Genomic DNA, 14545 nt, shown 5'->3' with positions numbered 1-14545 from the left:
TAGAGCGCTGTCTCTCCTCCCAGGATCTGGAATACCACCAAAGCACGGTGCACGGTGATGCCCTTCTCTGCTCAGCCGTCATCTCCTACTTGGGTCCCTTCTCCCCACCGCGACGAAAAGAGCTTCTGGAGAAGTGGCAGGCTGTGTGTGACGGGTCCCAGGTTTTCCTGAGCCCTGATGACGTTAGTTGGCTGCTGCAGAAAGAATTGCCCTGCCCAGGCCCAGCCTCCTCGGGTCCCCCGCTGCTTGCTGTACAGAAGCCACTGAGACTAGTGTCTCTGCTCAGCTCAACTCAACAGCAGCGCCTCTGGGATCGGGTCCACAAGCCAAAGGATGCTGAGAGCCGGCTCACTGCCATGATCATACACTCCAGCGTTCACCTTCCGGCCTGCCGGTGGCCTCTGTTGGTGGACCCTGACAAGCAGGCGCTGATCTGGTTGCTCATGACTCTGGCTATGGAAGAGGGTGAGTGGAAGAAAGAAACTGATTCCTGGGCCTGGGCCTTTTCTTCTTGGGTTAGGTTCTCATCCGCCCTTCTTTCTGCAGAGGAATCTCAGGCCCAAGTCCTGTCTGATCTTGTACCAGATATGGTGGAGCAAGGTGGCTGTGAGGAGATACCTGAAGACAAGCTTGAAATCCTGTCACTGACCAACCCTGACCTCGAGCAGAGTCTCAGGAATGCTGTTAATCTCGGTAAGCAAGGGGCCAGCCACACAGAACACGCGGCACGTTCCCCACGCTAGGCAGAGACGGCGTGGAGGTTTGACAGGGCAGACGCTTTGTGAACCCCTTGGTGGCCCAGCACCGCTTGGCTCGTGTTTTCCTCCAGGCAACCCGGTGCTGCTGATGGACTTTGAAAAGAACATCTCCTGGTGTCCAACCCTGCAGCGGTTGATGGAGAAGGAATCCTTTCGGGGAGCAGAGAGCAAAACCCTCTTCCCTGCCTCTGAGAAAGGAGCAAAGGAGTCGGTGTGCACACCCGTGCCGCCCTCTTTTTCACTGTACCTGTGCACTGAGCTGCCTCTTACAGCTTTGGCTGCAGGTAAGGAAAGAGAGTGTCCAGATTATCGGAAGAGAGAAGCATCGCCCCAGGGTTTGGGCATGTTCAGTCTGTAGATGAGACTGACGGGGAGACAGGAGAGTAGCCTTCAAATATCTAAAGGATTGCCATGTATGTTTTTATTGTGGAATAATGTTTAACGTTCGCTGCTTCTGTGGCCTGTTTCTATTGTACACCGCCCAGAGTCACGTTCGTGAGATGGCCAGCTATACGAATGTGATGAACTAAATAAATAAATAAATAAATAAATGGGGCGGAATGGATGGCAGGACCAAACCGATGAACAGACAATGCAGGAAAATAGATTCTGTTAGACAGGAGGAGGAGTGGCCGCGGCCGCTGGGAGAGGAGGCTGTTCCTTTTCGCCGCAGAGCCGGAGGGCTCCCTGCCCGGCCTGCGCAGAGCAGCGGCTGGACTAGGTAGGACTTCTGACCCGATGGTTCTGTGAAGTGGAAAGCGGTTGTTTTCTTCAATAACAAGAATAAAAATCACTTTTTATTATTTAAATTGGAGGGCAATATCGCGTGCGGTTCCTTTAAGGAACATAGTTATTATGGGAAACAAACAGGGAGAACTTTTGGTCCTGAGACAGGGGGTAAAAATGAAATTGTATCATTAAAATCTAGTGAGCTGGAACTCATGACTAGTATAATTAATTAATTAATTAAAGCTGCATGCCACCTGACTCCCAACGACTGCGTGGCTCACAACAGGCATTTCAATAAAAGATAAAGGCTGGTAAGCGTGACAGACCAGACGGAATGAAGCAAATATAGTACTGGAAGGGTATAATTGGTTGAAAAAAACCCAGACCCAACAAAAGGGGACAAGGGGGCTCATGTTTATGTACATAAGGAATGATTACCCTTGTATGGAGTGGAAACTCTGCCAAAAGTATCTGGGTGAACATTAAGGGGAAAAGAAACAACGGTGACGTGGTTGAGGGTATGTACTACAAGCCACCGAACCACGAAGAGACAGATGACATTTTGGCCAGTGAGATCTCTGAGGTGTCCAGCTACCCCAGCATCAGCGGTGGATCAAGCTCAGGCAGCAAGTGGGAGATCCAGCAGGTCACACAGACAACTTGGTTGTGCAAAAGGTGGATCAGGGAACCGGGGATCGGCTCCACTGCACCTAATATACATGTGTGCATACACTAAGAGAGAAGAAAGGGTTGAGGAAGTGGGGGTGGTGGGCTCCCGGGGGGAAAGCAACCGTCGGCTCCTAGAATTCACCCTGCTGCCAGCAGAGAGCCAGATTTGCTTTGAGCATTTCAAGAGGGCTGACTTCGGTCAGCGAAGGGGAAAGCAGGAAAGCTTCCGGGAGCGGAAATGCTGAGGGGAAGAACAGGTCAGGGCAGAAAGCGAGATGCCTGAGGCCCACGCGCAAAGGGCACCAAAGGAGTAGGAAACCGGGCGACAGCTGGTGCAGCTCAGGAGGCGAAAGCCCCCCTTTCCCGCCCCCTCCCTCCCTCCCTCGCTGTCCGCAGAGGTGGACCACTCGCTTTTGAAGAAGCTGAACGTCGTGGACCTCAGCCTCAGCCAGGGAGCCCTGGAAGACCTGCTGCTGAACGAAGTGCTGCGAGCGGAGCGCCGGGAGATCCTGAAGAACCGGCAGGCGCTGTACCTAGGGGTCCTGCAGCTGGAAGGCAAGCTGGAGGCTACCGAGGTGACTATCTCATTACCTACGTATTTAGAAGACGGGCATGGGTGTGGCTGCCCGTCTTAGGGCAGCTCATGGCAGTAAAACTACAAGGCCAGCTAGCCATAAAACGAGGACTAAAAACCACACCCCAGTCTTCCCCTAGGAGTGCCACAGGGCCAGGTCTTGAGGGCCCTTCTGGGAGGCTGAAGGGGCGGGGGCCTGCCGGGTCTCCGGGGGCAGAGCGTTCCACAGGTAGGGGCAGGCATGGAGAGGGACGCTTCCGAGGCCCCCCTAGACGGCAGCCTTCCAAGGAAGAGTCCTGGAGCGTGCCAGCCCTATCGGGTAAGTCCTGGGGTCAGCGGCAGGGCCATTTGGCCAAATCCACGCTGCCCCTCTTCCCTTTCTGCCCCATTCCCCTGCAGGAGGAGCTGGTGGACCTGATTTCACAGCCCCAGCGTTCGCTTTTGGAGGAGGAGAACTTCATGCCAATGGTGCAGCTCCTGCAGACCCAGATCCAAGCGTTACGTGCCACTCACAAGCACATGGCCGCCCAGCACCAGGATCAGGCTGCCCTGTGCGACAAGTACCGGCAGGTGGCCCGCCTTGGCGTGGGACTGCACGAGGCGCTCCAGCAGGTAGCCCGCCTCCACCCGCTCTATCGCTTCCCCACAGAGTTCTGCATCAGCCGTGTGCGACAGGCTTTGATTTCGGCCAAGCGCCAGGAGACCAGCAAGCAGGAGTCCCTGGAGGCCCGGCTCCTGGAGCTCAGCAGGATGGTCCTTTGGCAGCTGCTCACCCAAGCCCTGCCCTGCCTGCGGGAGGCGGATCGCCTGCTCTATTTCTTCCTGGGCGCAGCGGCCACACTGCGAGTGGCAGGAGACATCAGCCCGCTGGAGTGGCTAGCTTTCTGCCAGGGCTTGCAGAGCCCGGCTGCCAGGGCCCTCCTCCTGTCCCTGGAGCCTGGCGTGGCGCGCCCCGGCTGGGTGAGCGCAGAGGCCTGGGAGGAGTGCGCCTTGCTGGAGAGCCTTCCTGGCTTCCGGGGCCTGCTGGCCTCTTTGGCTGAGAAGGCCGTGCAATGGCAGGAGTACTTTGGCTTGCCCTCCACGGTGGTCGGGCCGGCTTTGTGTCCCAGCCACGCGCACCTCAGCCCTTTCCAGCGTGCTATTCTTTGGCGCATTTTGTGCCCCGGGGCCATGAGCCAAGTGATTTCCGACCTCACCGCCTGCTTGCTGGGCTGGGCCTTCACCGAAAAGATGGTGGCTGTCAGTCCCTACTCCTTCAGCCGCGCCAACAGGCCAGTCATCTTTGTCACGGCCCCGGCCGGATCGCACGGTTCCTTCACGCATCCTCTTCTCTGGATCCAGCAGATGGCAGCCCAGCGGGGCCGGGTGGTGAGTGGGGCCTGGCGCAGGGGGGGACGGTGGCTGGAAGCCGGAGGGCGTCGCCGTCCCTCACTGGGCGAACCGCGACCTGCAGGGAAGAGTGGTCGTCATCTCCTTCGGCACCCCAGACGCCTCCAGGCGTGTCCAGAGAACGCTGCCCTTCTGCACCAAGAAGGGGAAGTGGCTGGTCCTGAACAACTGTCAGCTGCTGAGCCAGTGGGACCCCGAGGTGCTGCTGCAGTTGAACCTGGTGCTGCACACCCCGGCAGGTGAGGGGAAAGCAGGGGCCGGGGGAGTCGGTCACCGCCAGGTGTTGAAGGGCCCCTCCCTCACTCTCTCCATCCTCCTCGCCCAGGACACACCAAAGAGGGGCCCCTTGAGATCCACCCCAAGTTCCGGCTCTGGCTCATCACGACAGCTGATGCCCCCGACTCTGTGCCAGGTACTGACGTTCTCCTGAAGGGGGCTGGGGAAGAGAGGTCGCGTCTGTCCACCCTGCGCTCACCCAAAGATGAAAGGGGAGAAACGCGGGCAGACGCCAGGAGTCGCCCTCCGAACAAGTCTGCAGCCCTGGCTGGTTTCCCCCTCCCACCAGCTCCTCTGCTCCCCCGTGTCCCCAGGGCCCGTGCACCGGAACGCCACCACCCTCTTCTGCGAGAAGCCGTTGGAGCTGAAGGGCATCCTAGCCCACACCCATCAGTGGCTGCAGGGACAGGTCCAGAACCTGGACACGGAGAAGCGGCTCTCGCTGCTGGTCCTCTACGGGGTCCTGCTATACCGGCAGAACTACGCCCCGTGGACCCAGGCTGCCTTCTACTTCTGGTGAGTCGGGGCGAGGGTGGTTCTTTGCTAGGGGACCTTCATCAGGGGAGGAGGCGCATGGACTGTGGCAGGAGGTGTCCGCTGTCTCTTCTTTTGCCCCGTGACAGCAATGCAGATGTATTTTCTGTAACAAAGACGGACCAGTAATAGCCATGATAAAAAAAAAGTTAAATAGTAAAAGATGACTGTTAAGAAAAAATCAAGCGATCTAAAAATAGATGAACTAAAATATAGGTGGAATAAAAGGTTTTTAGGAGGAGCTCATTATAACGATTGGAACCACGTCGCCACCTTAAATCCCTCTCCCTGCATCGGGGAGGAAGGAGAACAGGAAGGGAGATCTGGGTCTGGACTGGATTCTCCTGCCTGCAAGATTGCTGGAAGGCCACAACTCTAGGGCCCGGACCACGATCTGCTTTGCTGCCCAAGAGAATCAAGGCAGGGGATTGTTGCCCAGTGACTCCTGGCAGGCAGGCCGGCCGGCCAGAGTGTGACTTGGCCAACAACGAGGGTGCCAAGGGCTCAGAAAGCAGCAAGATTCCTGGGCCTTGTGAGATGGCCTGGTAGCGACCCAATGGTGTGTCCTGGAAACACTTCCACCTCTTGCAAACTGTTTTGTCTGAGGCTGCCGCCAGCATGGAGCCTGTGGGTTCACCACCTTGGCTAGAGCAGGGATTTGCCATGTCCAGAATTATGCTTTATAAAGAGCTTTTAATCTGTAACCTGAGAGCACAATCACGATCACTAGTTTTAACGCCACAAACAGTGGTCCTTTTTTAAAAAAAAGATGGGACTTGAAGGGACGGTCAGGAGTCAAGTCTAACCTCCTGCTCAGTGCAGGACCTCTGTTGACCTTTCTTACCCTGGCCCTGACCTGGGAGTCTCTACTTCCCTGCATTTTCAAGCCACGCGTTTGGGTGCTGCCTTTTGAGGCAAGAGAGAACAAGCGTCCTCCATCTTCTGTGCGTTAACCGTTTAGATATTTGAAGACTGTTTTCACACGTGCACGTGCACACACGCACGGTCTTCTCTTCTTCAGGCTAAGCACAGCCTACCCCTCACAGGACTTGGTTTTGTCTCCCCACCGTATTGGTAGCCCTCCCTTGTTCTGTCAATGCCCTTTTCTGGACGGTGGCGCCCAGAACTAAGCGATCCTCCCAAGAGGGCCTGACGAGCGCCAGGTAGAGCTGGGATCCCGATTCTTTGCTCTCGTTTATCCATCCCTAAACAGCATTTGCTTCTTCAGCAGAACATTGCCCTGTTGATTCATGGTCAACTTGTGATGTACTACAGCAAAGGCTTTCACATTTTTTCAGGCTGAGGAAACCGTTGGTTAAAGAGTTCCTGGAATGCCTATTGCCCCTCTCTCAGACACACGTGGAGCGAGCGATGCGCCCTCATGAGCATGCACTTCCAGGCGGGTGGGGCTCCTAAATGTCAGCCGACAAGCTCTCTTTTCCATTGTACCATAGAAAAAACGGCTGTGTTCAAGTGAACTTTGGGGGTTTTTTGGCCTTAGTCTCTCCTAGACCCCCCTCAAATTCTCAAAGAACTGATATATATCAGTCTTGAAAACTCAAAGTTACCCTGGACTGGGGGCAGGATGTTGCCCAAATGTCAGTCGCAGAACAAGAGCGGTGGGGGGGTCCGGCTCCTTCTCCTGCCTGTGAGCGCCTCAGGCGTATCTGGTTGGCTGGTATGAAAGACAGAAGTCTGGCTTAAGGTGGACCTTGGCCTGATCCAAGGAGGCCATCTGTATGCTCCTCGACACGGGGGCTACAGCCGGGCAGCTGGTGATATTCTGACACCAGCGTGCGGCACAGCACAATATTCAGGGTGAGGAGCATGTAAAGAGCTGTATAAGTATTTTGCAATAAACCAGGAAAATGCCCACTTTCACACAAGAAATCATTGTGTGTTTGCTTGGAAAGAGGGGCTAGAGAAATTTGGAGGAAGGCACAGACCCTCCACAGTTTGGACAGGAGTGACTCCCAGCGATTCCTACTAGGAGACATTTAGAACTAAGCCAGGAACCAGCCCAGCGTCGCGGAGACCCCTTCGCTGCATTCGCATCTCTCTGCCTTTCTAGGGCTTTTCCCCCCGTACAGCTTCCAGCCAACCCAAAGCTCAGGGGAAGGGCTGGGAGCTGAGCTGCCGAGGTGCTGCTTTTCTGATCCTCCAGTAACATCAGTTTCTGTCCCCCGACCCACAGAGCTAACGTCCAAACGGTGCAGCTGTATGTCTGCTTAGTTAGGAATGCAAAGGAAGGCGCGCGGGTGCTTTTGGATGCCAAGCCAGCATTTGCCATATGCATGATAGTGCCGTGGGAAGAAGAATTAGGAGAGCTGCTGGGCTTGTCTAGAGCTGGTCACTGCTCCAGAAGCGCCCCTTCAAGAACCACGCGCTCTGCGGCCCCTTCTCAGCCCTGGACTTTGCTTCCGAGGCCAACAGCAGCTGCTTCCACCCCCTTTTCCAGCCCCTCGTGCCTCAGAAGCCTTCTCTAACTACACGTGCAAGCTGGGGCCTACATCACTGTCCTTAGGGGCAAAGCCCATCTACCTACAAGAGCAATTTTTGGCATGAGGAAGGCCTGACGGGTGTCTCCCACTCAGCTCATGGGATCCAGTGACGCAGCCCCTTCCATCTGCACAAGGAAGACCATCCCTAGGCCCGGGGGCTGCCCAGTGCTCCCCTGCTGCTGCTGCTGGGGCTGGTTCCTGAGCAATCCAGCACCTCTGAGATCCCGTCTGTTCTGTCCTGTCCTGTCCTGCTAGGAGTCACGGGGAAGTCCTGGCGAGTCTCAAGGCTCTTGAGAAGCTGGGTCAGCTGGCAGACAGCTGTGAGGAAGCGCAGCAGCAGCTGGCAGGTACGAAAGAATCCCCTTCAGAGAGTCCGCTAGCCCACCCAAAAGGGGAGCTGCATCTTCCCTCTCTCTTCCCACAGGAACCATCCTCTACGGAGGGCATGTTCTGGATGAAGGAGATGCGCAGGTGGTAAAGACTTTGTGCCGGCAGTGCTTGGCCTCGGCTTCCCGCCAAGCGCCTGGCCCCGGCCTTCAGAGCCTTCTAGCTGCGGTCCTCGGCCCTCAAAGCCCCGGTAAGAGGAAGCCAACGCAGAGCATCCCGGGCAGCAGCAGACGTGGCCCAAGGCTCGGCCCTGATGTCGCTCCTTCCCCCCCCCAAGGGCTCTTGGAAGATGAGGCCTCCATGGCCACCCAGGCCCGGATCCAGCAGCTGCCGAGCCCCATGGAGCCCGCCTGGGTCGGCCTGTGCAGTAGCCTGCAGCCCAAAATGTTGGCCCTCCGCAGCCAAGCCTTGCTGTCAGCCCTGAAGGGGTCCCAGGGCCTTTGGACCTGCCGGCCCTCCCAAACCCCCCAGCTCCAAACAGCGCTGGAGCAGCTGGTGAAGCAAGGGCTGCTGGCAGTGCAGGAGCTGCAGGAGAAGCTGGCGCAAAGCGGCAGGGAGGCGGGAGCGCGTGGACATGCCCCCCAGGGACAGCACCGCCCCAAGCACCGCCCCCTACAGCGCTTTCTCCTGGAGGAGGCGGGTGGCTTCCAGGCTCTGCTGAAGCAGGTGGGCAGGGACCTGACGTGCACCCAAGAGCGCCTGCAGGGGGCGCCCTGCTCCTCCCCCCGCTGCATTGCTATCCTGCAGGACCTGGGGCAAGAGCAGCTGCCCCGCCACTGGCTGCCCTACGCACCCACCGGCCCCGAGCCCCTGCAGGAGTGGCTCAACACGCTTCAGCGGCGTTGCGAGCTGCTGTGCGGCTACCTTGAGTCTATTGGGGGGCCGCCAGTGGTGTGCTATCAGTTGGCAGCCTTCCAGCACCCACAGCGCCTCTTCCTCGCCCTGCTGCAAGAGAAGGCCCGGGCTGAGAAGCAAGGGGTGGACAGCTACCAACTGGACCAGCAGGTAAGGGCAGCCTCTGTGGGCAAGGGGTGTCGGGCCTGGGTCCTCGGCTCTGATGCCCTCTTGGTTTTGCAGGTGCTGGCCAGTGCGCTGCCCCCTGGCAGTGCCCCTGAGAAGGGCCTTTACCTGGGTGGCCTAGAGCTCTACCATGCTACGTGGAATGCCAACAGCTGCCAACTCCAAGAGACCCTCTCGGCACAACCCTGTCAGCTGCCTCCAGTTTGGGTGCAAGCCAGCCGGGAGCCCTGGACTACGGCTTCTGTCCTTCCCAAGTATCACTGCCCTGTGTACTTAGGGACCCCCCAGGCGCTCCTGGACCTCCGCAGTCAACGGGTCGTCATGCACCTGGCTCTTCCTTCCAAGATGCCTCCTGATCTGTGTGCCCAGCAGCGGGTTCACGCCATCAGCATTCTGCGGTGAGATGCCACCACAAGGACTGGAGTGTGGAAAAAAGCCCGAGGCCAAGCTGCCCCGACCCATTTCTCCTTGCAGGTGAAGAGATTGCAATAATAATTACAGAAATAAAGCCATATATTATGAGTGTGTACAAAACAGTCCCCGGTGCCATGCCGTTCTGCCAGCCGCAGTGGGCCCAACGCATCAGTTATAAATAAGATGCCCTCAGACGCACCCCTCCCCCCCAGTGGGGCCACCTGGCCTGCAGGCTCCCCAAACAGACCAGCCCCTCATTTCAGATCCACGTCAAAGTCCAGCACTAGCAGCTTGGTCTCTTCAGTCCCGTTGCGGCTGCCTACGGCACACACAAGTTTGGTGTTGGAGGCGCGGATGCGCCAGACAACCCCTCCGCTGCCCCCGCTTTCCAGAGCAACTAAGTTGCGCACAAATTCCCCCGTCTTCAGATCCCACAGCTTGACCGTGCCATCGTCCGAGCTGGTCACTACAAACTTGGAGCTGAACTGGAGGCAAGTGACTGCACTCTGGTGCTTGCTGGGACCTGCGGAGAGGGAGGGAGGTGGGAGAAGAGCCTGCTCGTCTGTTGCCTCCTTCCCAGGGAGGTCAGCCAGTCCCGTGACCGCTCCTGCCCCACACCCAGCAGCCGGGGCTCCTTTAAGGCGTGGGAGCCGGCCATCCCATCCGGCCCTCCCTTTGGAAGACCAGCAGCAGGAAGAAACCAAAACCGGAAGGTTTTCTGCTTCCTCCTCCTTGACGGGCAGGAGGTTCCCGAGCGCTGAAAGCGCCTCAAAAGCAGCATGGCAAGAGGGGCCGCAGCCAAGCCCAGTTCTCGGGCCTGCCTTTGGTCACATTAGATGCTGCATGCTGGCCGGCCGTCTGAGACATCTACTCCTGGGGGCCAATAACGGCAGAGACCCATGTCCCCGTTCAGGGTACCAGAGAGCCCTGCTCTGCCAATCTTCTCCCCACCCACGCTCACACACCCACCTTGGAGAGTTTGCAAGCACTGTCCTGTCTTGATATCCCAAATTTTCACGGTGGAGTCAGCATTGCCGGAGACCAGGATATTGTCCCGCAGCTCCATGCCACTTGTGAGGGACTGGTGTCCCATCAGCGTGTGCAAGCAGTTGCCGCTCTCGGCATCCCAGACACGGATGGAGGTGTCCAGGGAGCCACTCACAATGTGGGTGCCGTCAAACTGCACAATGGTGAGAGAGAGAAAGTGGCCAGTTGGCAATGCGGGTGGGTTCCTGCAAACTCCTTTCCAGCTATGACTCTACGAAACCGAAGGGGAGGCTCACCTGCAGAGAATAGACCCGATTGGTGTGGCCTTGCAAAGTGTGCGTGCAGCTCTCTGTCTCAGGATCCCAGACCTTCACTGTGTAGTCATAGGCACCGCTCACCACCTTATGCCCATCGTACTGGACGCAGCGCACAGCAGCCACATGCCCCATTAGCACATGTAGACACTGCCCCGTCTCTATGTCCCACAGACGGAGGGTGGCGTCACGAGAGCCACTCACAACCCTGCCAAGGGAAGGGAACTGGCCTCAGCCCCAGGTCTGACACCACAGGAAACCACGGCGTGCTTTCAGAATACCACCTCTCGTACCACAGATTTCTATACCTGGTGTCATGGAGATGCATACAACGCACAGTTGAGGTGTGACCATAGAGAGTATGCACGCATTCGCCAGTGTCAGCATTCCATACTTTCAAGGTCCGGTCTGTAGAGCCACTGATGATGATATTGTCCCTCATCTGGGAGGACCAGACGCCACCGGTATGTCCTACCAGAGTCTGCACGCACTGCAGGAGGAGAAGAATGTTCAAAAGGGCCAGGTGGGGCAGGGGCCGCCGCCACAGAAGAGAAGCTGAACAGGGACTCACCTCACCAGTGATGGCTGACCAAACCTTGAGGGTGTTGTCATCTGAGCCACTGACAATGCGGTTGCCGCAGAACTGGAGGCACGTGATGACGTGGTCATCGTGACCCTTGAGAACCTGGTCCAGGGATAGAAAGAATAAGTATGCTGAACTCACTCCGACGACAGGGAGGGGCTTCACCCAGAAGAGTTGCTTAAGCTCTCCAGCTTGGAGCAAGCCTTGGAATTGGTGGCTGGTGCTCGCAGAGCCACCCGTGGGGTTTCAAATCTTTAAACGTAGATGAACGAGATCAGGGTATATGCAACGAATGCTTCTCCCTTTTGATTCTCCAGCTTCTGAATGCTGCTTGCTGGCAGCTCCTCCTCGTGAGCGCGCAAGCGGGCATTGAGACAAATTCAGAGATAGCGTTTCAAAAGCTTTAGCCACCCGCTGCTGGCGGCTAACGCCCAGCATAGATTCAAGGGCAAGCAAGATGAACGCCAGGCTACCAGATGAAATTAATCTGAGAAGGGACCAGATGGCGCAAAGCTCAACTGAGGGTGAGCACATGCTTTACCTTAGGGGGCCGGGCATCTCCGCTGCGCCAGTTCATATCTATGCGATGCTGCCGCAGAAAAGCCAGTTTCCAAGGGCTGTACATGAAGCCCGGGCTAAGCAGCCGACGTTTACGCAGGCTCAGAGGCTCTTCAATACCTGCACGGACAAGAGGGGGGGTCGTCAGGGCAGGGACAGCCAGGGAGCCTGCCCCACAACAACAGGACAAGGCGGAAGCTGGGCCCCACCTCCATCACGGCACTTCTCCCGCCACAGCAGGTTGTCTTCAGCCAGGATGCGCCAGTAACGACACGTCTGCGCGGCGCGGAGCAGGTCCCGAGGCTCCAGAAAGGAGAGAACGTACAGCGCCAGCTGGAAGGGAAGGGAAGGGAGAGCCGTTATCGGGGTCGTTCCGCCGGCGGCTCCAGCTCAACTTTCCCACGTGCAGCTCAGTCCAAAAGCCCAGCCGATCCGCCTGTAGGCTGTCTGCAACCCGGAGCCCGCCACGCAGCTTGTAGACGAGAGTTTGCCTAGGCTGCTTTGGGCAGGACCGTTTTCCAGCTAAGCGCCTCGTCAACGACCGCAACCGTGCAAGGGCAGGGGCCCGAAGAGGGCAGCACCACCACGCCGCTCCTCTAGCAGCCTTTCCAGATGGCTCTGGGAGGCGTTGGAAAGGCTCATCGGTGCCCTCTGAACCTATCACGACCCACTGCGCGCCCCGAGACCTGACTTGCAAACAGAGCCACACCTCCTACCTTGGCCTTTTCCGCTGCAACTGTCTCGGCCCCCTCGCTTCCAATGCAAGCCTGTTACCTTTGGGCTCCTCCTTCGCGGTCATTCAGCTTCCGCTCTGTTGAGGCTCCACCTAAGCAGCCCGTTTCTCTACCACCCCAGAAGGTAGAAGTCCAGGGTTTTCTGGCCCTCTGATTTCCTCACGCCTGTTGCGTGCACGCCACAACCTTGTACTTGGCTCACAGGTTCTTCTTCCAGTTATTGTTCCTGCTCCCCTCTTTCATTGCGACACCGCCTGAAGCTCTCGTTTACGCCGACACCTTTGTAGAAACGCTTGCGCTGCACTAAACAGCCCTCTCTCAACATCACCCCTAACGCCGCCTTTTAACTCTTTGGTGCCTCCTTACAAGTAGGTCACCCACCTCTTTTGGCAAAAGCGAGATGAAATCACGCTGGAACTGGGGCTCGATCACTTGCATCATGTGCTTAATCTGGGGAGGCTCACAACGATCAATGAGCTCATCCAGGGCCAGCAGCTTCTCTGGGCCACTCCAGCGCTAATAGAAAACCAGGGAGGGTGCAGGGAGGAGTAGAAAAACAGCAAAAAAAAATTGTTTTCTTAACTCATCCGTGCCTACAATCGGTAGCAACCCGTGTCTGAACTCACCTGGCGTTTACGCAACAGCTATGAACGTCGCATGCTTGTTACAACGATGACACCTCAGTGGCCAACTACATAAAGCTCCGTAAACGTGCACCGATCCAGAAGCATCCAAAAGAACAGAAAATGGACCCCAAACTGCCACAGCCGCAACCCAAGTCCATCCTTCCAACCCCCCCGAGCTTCTTGCCCGGAGACCCCAGTAGGCCTCCTTGCTGCGAATCCCCAGCCCACCTGCCACCCACCTGGAAAGTCCGCAACCAGTCCTGCAGCTCGGGGGGCGGGGTCACGGGGGGGACGTGCCGGCAGCGCGCCTGACCGGCCTTGGCGTTCCGGAGGTCCCCAAAAGTGGCAGCGGGCCGAGCGACGCAGGAACCCAGCATCCTGAGGAACAAAGCAGGGTCACCAGCCGCCTTGGCGAGCCCCCTCCCGCCCGCCCACCCGGGCCCCGGCACCTTACCTGCCCCGCTCAGAGCCTTTGCAGAGCTTTTTCCCGGGGGACGGGGCCCTGCCCTCCAGCCCGTTGTCTGACTTGCGCTTCATCTGCGGCAGGAGAGACGGGAGGGCGTCAGAGGCGTGTGCCGGCGCCCCCGCCGCCCTGCCGGTCGAATCCCCGCAGTCGTCGGCGCGGAAAGCCCAGGCGCCCGGCGGGACTCCCGCCCGCAGCCTCGAGGGCTGGAAGCCTGCCCGGCCGGCGGCTCGCTCGGGCAGCAGGGTCGAAGGCCCCGGCGGACAAACCGGCTCCCCCCGCCCGGCGCCGCCTTCCCTACCTTGGCCCGGGGGTGGTGGAGGAGCCCCCCGCCCTCCGTCCGCTCGACGTAGTCGATCCAGCGCTCGTCCACCGTGTAGTAGAAGTACCCGTCCCCGCCCGCCTCGTCGCCGTCGCTGCTCTCCTCGTCCTCCGGCTCGGGGCTGCCCCGCGGGCAACCGGACCCGCCACCGCGCTCCGGGCTGCGCTCCGGCCCCCGAGGGCTGCGGGGCGCGGCGGGCTCCCCGCGCGCGCCCCCTGCCTCGCCGCCGGCATCCCGCGACGGGGAAGGGGAAGCGCGGGGGAGGCCCCGCGCCTCCCCGGCCTCCCTCCCGGCGCGCGGAGAGGCCTGGGCGCCGGGGCCGGGGCGCCGCCGGGGGGGGCCGCCAGGGGTCTCCGGGCGGCGCGAGCAGGTCAGGCGCTGGCGATTCAGCTCCAGGGTCCGGGCGGTGATGCCCTTGACGCGCAGCAGGTCCTCCAGGCGGGCGAAGCCCCTCAGCTCCTGCGCGGGCCGGGACAGAGTCAGGGGGCGGCCCCGCGGGACCCCCCCCCCGGAATAGCCGTGGCGGCAGCCGCAGCACTGCCCGCCCGCCCGCTGCTCACCTCCCGCTTGCGCACGATGCCCCGCGCCCGGCGGCGCCCGATGCCGACCAGCGCCCGCTCCAGCTCCGCCGCGCCGGCCTGGTTGACGTCTAGCTTGCCGCCCCCGGACCCCGACATCGCCGCCGCCGCCGCCGCGCTCGGCCCGCC

The 14545-nt window shown here is 59.1% G+C and overlaps 2 protein-coding genes across 6 annotated transcripts in view; one reads left to right on the top strand and one right to left on the bottom strand.

Moving 5' to 3' along the window:
• The window catches only part of DNHD1 (dynein heavy chain domain 1), a 100662-nt gene extending 91317 nt beyond the window's left edge, over window positions 1-9345 (top strand). For 3 of the 5 annotated variants that reach the window (XM_088140305.1, XM_088140303.1, XM_088140302.1), the window contains exons 31-41: window positions 24-465; window positions 547-693; window positions 830-1042; window positions 2553-2731; window positions 3130-4098; window positions 4184-4358; window positions 4445-4531; window positions 4710-4911; window positions 7686-7777; window positions 7855-8822; window positions 8895-9345. In XM_088140305.1, the coding sequence (XP_087996431.1) occupies window positions 24-465; window positions 547-693; window positions 830-1042; window positions 2553-2731; window positions 3130-4098; window positions 4184-4358; window positions 4445-4531; window positions 4710-4911; window positions 7686-7777; window positions 7855-8822; window positions 8895-9239 (3819 nt within the window). In that variant the 3' untranslated portion in view covers window positions 9240-9345. The remainder of the gene's footprint in view (window positions 1-23; window positions 466-546; window positions 694-829; window positions 1043-2552; window positions 2732-3129; window positions 4099-4183; window positions 4359-4444; window positions 4532-4709; window positions 4912-7685; window positions 7778-7854; window positions 8823-8894) is intronic. The other 2 variants (XM_088140306.1, XM_088140304.1) reach the window with 1 other exon arrangement.
• Window positions 9346-9357: 12 nt separating this feature from the next.
• Window positions 9358-14531, bottom strand: LOC103064178 (F-box/WD repeat-containing protein 7-like). Its single transcript, XM_088140312.1, has 12 exons — window positions 14399-14531; window positions 13818-14297; window positions 13508-13590; window positions 13293-13431; window positions 12809-12943; window positions 11903-12026; window positions 11677-11813; window positions 11124-11237; window positions 10861-11042; window positions 10535-10760; window positions 10221-10431; window positions 9358-9774 (listed from the first exon to the last, which is right to left on the bottom strand). Exons 1-12 carry the CDS (start codon window positions 14513-14515, stop codon window positions 9506-9508), a joined length of 2217 nt encoding a protein of 738 aa, XP_087996438.1. The 5' UTR covers window positions 14516-14531; the 3' UTR covers window positions 9358-9505.
• Window positions 14532-14545: the final 14 nt, after the last annotated feature.

Source organism: Python bivittatus, unplaced genomic scaffold (assembly GCF_059951505.1).
Source record: "Python bivittatus isolate LINGU-HERP-01145 unplaced genomic scaffold, Pbiv_v1 ctg000340_np1212, whole genome shotgun sequence".
NCBI lineage: Eukaryota > Metazoa > Chordata > Lepidosauria > Squamata > Pythonidae > Python > Python bivittatus.
Note: the sequence above shows the minus strand (reverse complement) of the source record. Positions and strands in the feature narration are given on the sequence as shown.

Bases quoted from the DNA above. Each gene is read 5' to 3' on its own strand.
- LOC103064178 (XM_088140312.1), bottom strand. From the start codon at position 14,515: ATGTCGGGGTCCGGGGGCGGCAAGCTAGACGTCAACCAGGCCGGCGCG. The intron at 14,298-14,398 runs GTGAGCAGCGGG...CGGCCCGCGCAG, and splicing joins GCATCGTGCGCAAGCGGGAG to GAGCTGAGGGGCTTCGCCCG. The intron at 11,814-11,902 runs GTGGGGCCCAGC...TTGTCCGTGCAG, and splicing joins GGAGAAGTGCCGTGATGGAG to GTATTGAAGAGCCTCTGAGC.